At 41.8% G+C, this 8,113-nt stretch overlaps 1 protein-coding gene across 2 annotated transcripts in view; it reads right to left on the bottom strand.

Annotated features, from left to right (window-relative positions):
• Positions 1-1,784: 1,784 nt before the first annotated feature.
• The window catches only part of TBK1 (TANK binding kinase 1), a 67,017-nt gene continuing 60,688 nt past the window's right edge, over positions 1,785-8,113 (bottom strand). The window contains exons 21-22 of one of the 2 annotated variants that reach the window (XR_012518474.1): positions 3,068-3,221; positions 1,790-2,673 (exon numbers count right to left, since the gene is read on the bottom strand). Coding sequence is in view for 1 of the 2 variants with exons in the window: in XM_074402843.1 (XP_074258944.1) it covers positions 3,182-3,221 (40 nt within the window). In the remaining variant the exon portion in view is untranslated. Of the gene's footprint in view, positions 3,222-8,113 lie in introns of both variants that reach the window. The other variant, XM_074402843.1, reaches the window with a different exon arrangement.

Raw genomic sequence — 8,113 nt, 5'->3', positions numbered from 1 at the left:
ATATTTCTTGCTGTTGAGGGGATATAATCCTACAAAGCATGTATTTAAATAATCCCATTATAATAGAGTAGTATTGCAACAAAACCTTTTTTTTTTTTTTTTTTTGAGACGGAGTTTCACTCTTGTTACCCAGGCTGGAGTGCAATGGCGCGATCTCGGCTCACCGCAACCTCCGCCTCCTGGGCTCAGGCAATTCTCCTGCCTCAGCCTCCTGAGTAGCTGGGATTACAGGCAGGCGCCACTATGCCCAGCTAATTTTTTGTATTTTTAGTAGAGACGGGGTTTCACCATGTTGACCAGGATGGTCTCGATCTCTCGACCTCGTGATCCACCCGCCTCAGCCTCCCAAAGTGCTGGGATTACAGGCTTGAGCCACCGCGCCCGGCTAAAAAAAACCTTTTTTTTTTTTTTGAGACAGAATTTTACTCTGTTGCCCAGGCTGCAGTGTAGTGGCATGATCTCAGCTCACTGCAACCTCTGCCTCCCAGCTTCAAGCAATTCTCCTGCCTCAGTCTCCTGAGGAGCTGGGATTACAAGTGCCTGGCACCATACCTGGCTAATTTTTGTATTTTTAGTAGAGGCAGGGTTTCACCACGTTGGCCAGGCTGGTCTTGAACTCCTAACCTCAAGCGATCCACCTGCCTCAGCCTGGCAAAGTTCTGGGATCAAAGACATGAGCCACTGCACTTGGCCTCAACAAGAAACTTTTTCATAATTGTGTATAAGTAAAAAGATTGTTGGAATCGGGCTATCAATTTTCAAACTAATGAGAAAACAAGCTTTACTTTGGAAAAATAGATAACCAAACTTTTAGGTGTAGATTATCCACTGATGAAGGCTCTAAGTAAAATATTCAGTGAGGGCTTGTATGTTCTCATTCTGATACTTACTCACATTGCACTGTGGTGTGAAAAAGAGCAGCAGACCAAGAATTAGATCATCTAGGATAAGGCTCTGGGGCCCATGTAACAGTTTTGGGAGGTTAAGGTATTTAACCTTTTGAAGGTGGATTGCTCATCTTTATTTTTATTTTTATTTTTTGAGACAGAGTCTTGCTCTGTTGCCCAGGTCCATCTCCTGGGCTCAAGCTATTCTCCTCCTCAGCCTCCCAAGTACCTGGGATTACAGGCGCCCACCACATCTACTTAAATTTTATATTTTTAGTAGAGACGGTGTTCCGCCATGTTGGCCAGGCTGGTCTTGAACTCCTGACCTCAAGTGATCCACCCACCTTGGCATCCCAAAGTGCTGGGATTACAGGCATGAGCCACTTTGCTCATCTTTAAAATGAAGCAATTGGTGAAGATGATTTTTCTAAGTTCTCTTGGGGCTCTAACATCCCAAATTATAGTAATCCATATCTGAAGAATGGTACATATAAACAGAGAGACTTAAACTATTAAGTTAAATTCTATTTTGACAGTGAGAAAGAATGAAAAAAATATTAACTCAAGGAAAAATAGGTGATTGAAATGTCCTAGGCCTTATATTTTATTATATTGTTTTAAATAAATTACATTTTAAAATATATATATATATATATATATATATATTTTTTTTTTTTTGAGGGAGTTTCGCTCGTTACCCAGGCTGGAGTGCAATGGCGCGATCTCGGCTCACAACTTCACCTCCTGGGTTCAGGCAATTCTCCTGCCTCAGCCTCCTGAGTAGCTGGGATTACAGGCACGCGCCACCACGCCCAGCTAATTTTTTGTATTTTTAGTAGAGATGGGGTTTCACCATGTTGACCAGGATGGTCTCGATCTCTCGACCTCGTGATCCACCCACCTCGGCCTCCCACAGTGCTGGGAATACAGGCTTGAGCCCGGCCTTTTAAATAATTTCTTAATCACATACCTACCTTGTTGATTAGAGATCACAGTCACTTTTTTTTTTTAAGACAGAGTTTCGCTCTTGTTGCTCAGACTGGAGTACAATGGCTAGATCTCAGCTCACTGCAACCTCCACCTCCTGGGTTCAAGCGATTCTCCTGCCTCAGTCTCCTGAGTAGCTGGGATAACAGGTGCCAGCCACCACACCTGGCTAATTTTTTTGTATTTTTAGTAGAGACGGGTTTCACCATGTTGGTTAGGCTGGTCTCCAACTCTTGACCTCAGGTGATCCACCTGCCTTGGCTTCCCAAAGTGCTGAGATTACAGGCATGAGCCACTACGCCCAGCCGTCACTTCTGTTTTTAAAGGATGATGTGGCACTGGATAATCTAGCACATCATCAGATTATGTTATGTTTGATAATGGATCAAACACATAATACATCTTATGTAACTGTTAAGCACCTGTGTAAGATGCTGAGCTACATGGGTGAGAGAAACAGAATTAGAATTTTGATTCACTTGCAAGATGAAACATGATGAAGTGAGAGAATTGGCTTATAGTAGTCTAAGTAGTCCAACCAATACTGCAGAGGATGAATGTGAAAGCTGGGCTCCTGCAGGAACTTGAGATATCAGCCTTGGAGGGGTCATCTACTCCCTTTAACCCTCTCTCCTCTGACCCTTGCATATTCCAGTCAGGCAGGACTGGACAGAAAAGGCATTATGTTGTAGCAAATATAAGATGCTTTAAATTCTCACATTAATACATACCTGACTAATATGCTGCATAAACTGACCCACATAGAAGAGATATAAGGTCCACTGATCTTTTTAGTTTTCTATGGAAAAAAGGGAAACTTGTGACTTATTTTGTTCTTTTCTGCTTATTCTGTTTTAGTACTAGTGCAAGTTAGGAGTCCCTGAGAATAAGAGCTGCTTTTGTTGTTTCTAAATTCTAAACATTTCCCAACTCCCTCTAGTCAACTTTTTGGAATCGAAATACCTAAAAAGCATACAACTGAGTAAGAACACTCATGCTTTTAATACTTCACCATCAAAATGCTTAATTCCATTTTCTCTCAATTCTCCCTCCAGATGACCAAGTGGAATAATACCTTTTAAAGGCTTCAAGACTTTTCTTTCCCACTCTTCCCCACCCACTTGTGGGAGCCTCCATTTTAGTAAGAGAAAAAAAATGCATTTGAAATAAGGCATTAGCCTGAGGTAACTTACCCCCACCTTGGCTCCAGAGCAGCTTGGATTTCCAATTCTTTGAGCAGGTCAGTGATTTGGGGAACCAGTAAAAGAGCCGAGCTATTCTTCTGAAGGTTTCATGGAAGTCACTTCTTATGGCCATAGCGAGAACCAGGAGTGTTCCAGAACGACTCTACCGAGAGCATGGATGAGGAGCACAGTAACACCCACATATGACACTTTAGCTGTGAACTGCCTTTCAGCCAGTATGTCTGGGGACCACCTGTTAGCCCTAAATCCCCTTCCTCTGTCATTCTTTTGGCTTGTCCTTTAGACCTTGGCCCTTGTAACTAGAAACTGTATTAATAGATGTTCTTTCTAAAGAAAGAGTTTTAAGCTTTCTTAAGAGAAGCTCTAACCTAATGCAAAACTTGGTAATTTTCAAGCATGAACCTCCTGACCTCTTTCATAAAAACACAATTATTTTCATAGAGGAGTGAAAAAAAAAAGAACAGTATCCACTAATTCAACTTCCAACAGAATTGTCAGTGGTAATTTGCAGGACTTACTGGTGATGGACAAGCAATCTCCTAAAGCTGTAGCCTTGATCCCATTTGTTTTGTGCATTTTTACTGGAAAAATGAAGTTTTTTTTTTTTTTTTTGGAGACAGAGTTTCGCTCTTGTTACCCAGGCTGGAGTGCAATGGTGCGATCTCGGCTCACCGCAACCTCCGCCTCCTGGTCTCAGGCAATTCTCCTGCCTCAGTCTCCTAAGTAGCTGGGATTACAGGCACGCGCCACCACGCCCAGCTAGTTTTATTGTATTTTTAGTAGAGACGGGGTTTCACCATGTTGACCAGGATGGTCTCGATCTTTCGACCTCGTGATCCACCCGCCTCGGCCTCCCAAAGTGCTGGGATTACAGGCTTGAGCCACCGCGCCCGGCCTAGACTTTTTTTTTTTTTTTTTTTTGAGACGGAGTCTCCCTCTATCACCCAGGTTGGAGTACAGTGGTGTGATCTTGGCACACTGCAACCTCCGCCTCCTGGCTTCAAGCGATTCTCCTTTCTCAGCCTCTTGAGTAACTGGGATTACAGGTGCCCGCCATCATGCCTGGCTAACTTTTTGTATTTTTAGTAGAGATGAGGTTTCACCATGTTAGGATGGTCTCAATCTCCTGACCTCGTGATCCGCCCACCTTAGCCTCTCAAAGTGCTGGGATGACAGGAATGAGCCACCATGCCCGGCAAAATGAAACCTATTTTAAACTTTGGCAGGAATTTATTCCAGGAAAAAAATTCATTTTTTTTTTCTGCCTCCTGCCCCAGCCTCCCTAAATTGATTCTTACGAGTCAAAAAAAATGTGTAAAAGTGCCAGGCATGGTGGCTCACACCTGTAATCCCAGCACTTTACAGGAGGCTGAGGTGGGAGAATTGCTTGAGCCCGGGAGTTCAAGACTAGCCTAGGCAACAAAGTGAGATGCTATCTCTACCCACCTTCAAAAAAAAAAAAAAAAAAAAAAAAAAAAAAAAAAAGCTGGGCCTGGTGGCAGGTACCTACAGTCCCAGCTACTCAGAAGGCTTAAGTGGGAGGACTACTAGAATCCAGGGGAAGCTGCAGTGAGCTATGACTGCATCACTGCTCTCCAGTCCTGGTGAAAAAGCAAAACCCTATTAAAATTAAAAAAAAAAAAAAGTGCAAAAGAACATTTTCCTCAGGGTCGTTATTTTGATCTTTAACCATTTATGGAATAATTCTCTAGAACTTCTAACATTACTGAATCCATTTCAGTATTTCAGCAGACATCAATACCTAGCTGTCTACCATGTAACTCATACTGAGGTTCCCATCATCACTCCTGAGACTATGCCTAACAGTTGGTTCTTGTGCATTCTGTTTATGTCAAAAGAAATAAATTTATTCATATATTCATTTAGGAGCTTATTTAGTCACTTAAACAGCCTGATGTAGTATTTGGACTTGCTTTTATATTCCATAGCAAATTTTTGGAGCTGATTTATTCTATAAAGAGAAACAAGGGATATTATTATATTGCCAGTTTTTATTCCCAGATCAGATGTTTTTGTTTTCTATTCCATTTTCAGTATTTCTTAGGAATCTGGACTTTGAATCTTCTAAGTGACAAGTGGGGAGCAAGTCTAACTAAAACGACAGTGTAAGAGTTTTTCAGATATTTTGGACTTCTTTAAAATGGGATGCGGGTGGAGAATCCAATTAAAACAGGACTGTAAAGATTTCTTTAAATGTTTTTCTTTCTTTCTTTTTTTTTTTTGAGACGGAGTTTCGCTCTTGGTACCCAGGCTGGAGTGTAATGGCGCAATCTCGGCTCACTGCAACCTCCGCCTCCTGGGTTCAGGCAATTCTCCTGCCTCAGCCTCCTGAGTAGCTGGGATTACAGGCACGCACCACCATGCCCAGCTAATTTTTTGTATTTTCATTAGAGACGGGGTTTCACCATGTTGACCAGGATGGTCTCGATCTCTTGACCTCGTGATCCACCCGCCTCAGCCTCCCAAAGTGCTGGGATTACAGGCTTGAGCCACCGCGCCCGGCCCTAAATGTTTTTGTTTTCAACTGTGTCTGCCCCAGGACTTCTGAGTTTCAAAAATTTGAGTAATCGTAAATTTTCTGCAGCACTTCCTCAAAGAGAAAGTACAACATATAAAATGCATCTGAGTGAGGTGAAATTAGAAACAAAAGGCTAGCTCTTGGCCAGGCGCAGTGGCTCACACCTGTAATCCCAGTACTTTGGGAGGTTGAGGCAGGCGGATAATCTGAGGTCAAGGGTTTGAGACCAGCCTGACCAACATGGTAAAACCCTGTATCTGATAAAAATACAAAAATTAGCTGGGCATAGTGGCGGGCACTTTTAATCTCAGTTACTTGGGAGGATCAGACAGGGGAATCACTTGAACCTGGGAGGTTAAGGCTGCAGTGAACCAGGAGTGTGCCACTGCACTCCAGCCTGGGCGACAAGAGTGAAACTCCATCTCAACACACACACACACACACACACACACACACACACACACACACACACACACACAAACTAGCTCTGGTGGTGGCTGTAATCTGAAAGGGGAATAAATTGTTGACATTTCAGTTGAGAGTCCCTTATTCCTATCAATAGTCCCTTCTTAATTCTAAACAATGCATCTCTTACTTTTAATACAGACCACCACAAAAGGTAAACATTATTGCAACAACAACAAAAAACCACCAACAACAAAAACACCAAAGAAATAAAAACAATCGCTGGGCGCAGTGGCTCATGCCTATAATCCCAGCACTTTGGGAGGCTGAGGCGGGTGGATCACGAGGTCAAGAGATCGAGACCATCCTGGTCAACATGGTGAAACCCCGTCTCTACTAAAAATACAAAACATTAGCTGGGCATGACTGTAATTTTGTTCTTAATAATTTATTGATAAAGACACATTTGTAAAGAAATGTTGATTTATTTTTAGTATCTAAGAAGCATTTCTTTTGACATGATGAAATCAGGTCTATAAGCCAAGACATGGTATAATCAGGTCTATATGCCAATAATTTGGTAACCTACAAAATAATGGCAGCTGGAATTTTTTTTTTTTTTTTTTTTTTTTTTTTGAGATGCAGTCTCACTCTGTTGCCCAGGCTGGAGTGCAGTGGTGTGATCTCGGCTCACTGCAACCTCTGCCTCCTGAGTTCTAGCAATTCTCCTGCCTCAGACTCTTGAGTAGCTGGGATTACAGGCTCATGCCACCACAGCAGGCTAATTTTTTATTTTTAGTAGAGATGGGGTTTTACCATGTTGGCCAGGCTGGTCTCAAACTCCTGACCTCAGGTGATCCACCTGCCTCAGCCTCCCAAAGTATTGGGATTACAGGCATGTGCCACCACACCCGGCTAATTCTTTTTTTTTTTTTTTAGTAGAGACAGGGTTTTACCATGTTGGCCAGGCTGGTCTCGAACTCCTGCCCTCAGGTAATCCACCTGCCTCGGCCTCCCAGAGTGCTGGGATTACAGGCGTGAGCCCCTGCACCTGGCCTATATATACTATTTTTGTATCATTAATTACCATCTTTTGGAAACATGTTCTAATATTGAAAAAATATTACCAAACTGAAGATGTAACTTACTTTAAAGCTAATTTCATTTAAACAGTCACTGAAAATTAGCAGACTGGGATGCCATTCATTTATTTAAAATGTTTTGACAAATAAATGTTTTCAATGAGGAGGCGTTTTTGAGGGCAAAATATTGAAAGCAAGAATGCTTCTTTTCCTTGTCACTGTAATGGGAGAATAAAAGAGTAAATCTTAAAAAATACTACTGTGGAATAGGTATATTCCTATCAATACTATTAATAAAAGTACAATCTCCACGTTAAGGTTCTATTTATTGGTGTTCTTTGCTAGAGGTGCTGAAATAAAAACTAAATTGGCAAATTTATTAAATAATCACCTAACGAGTAAAATTTTACCTAATATTCAGTGATATAAACATTTAAACTATATAAGATACCCATATTAGATGGTCGAATGGAAAATTAAAATAAAGAGGGACTAAATACTTCCTTGCCCCACACATTCTTAGACTAAACAGGTATCTGACAAGGGATAACTGTATTTATATAAATAAAGGCATTCACACTTGCATTTATTTCTGTTATATGTACATGTGATGCTTAAAATGCTCCACAATAACGCATCATAATCTCACATAAAATCCTATCTTTTCATTTCTTTCTTTTTTTTTGAGATGGAGTTTTGCTCTTGTTACCCAGGCTGAAGTGTAATGGCATGATCTCGGCTCACTGCAACCTCCGCCTCCTGGGTTCAGGCAATTCTCCTGCCTCAGCCTTCTGAGTAGCTGGGATTACAGGCACGCGGCCAAATAATGTTTTGCATTTTTAGTAGAGACGGGGTTTCACCATGTTGACCAGGATGGTCTCGATCTCTCGACCTCGTGATCCACCCGCCTTGGCCTCCCAAAGTGCTGGGATTACAGGTTTGAGCCACCGCGCCTGGCAATCTTTGCATTTCTTAAGATTGATTAAGTTACTAATGCTCTTGGTAAAC

The sequence above is a fragment of the Saimiri boliviensis genome, chromosome 7 (genome assembly GCF_048565385.1).
Source record: "Saimiri boliviensis isolate mSaiBol1 chromosome 7, mSaiBol1.pri, whole genome shotgun sequence".
NCBI classification, from domain to species: Eukaryota; Metazoa; Chordata; class Mammalia; order Primates; family Cebidae; genus Saimiri; species Saimiri boliviensis.
Note: the sequence above shows the minus strand (reverse complement) of the source record. Positions and strands in the feature narration are given on the sequence as shown.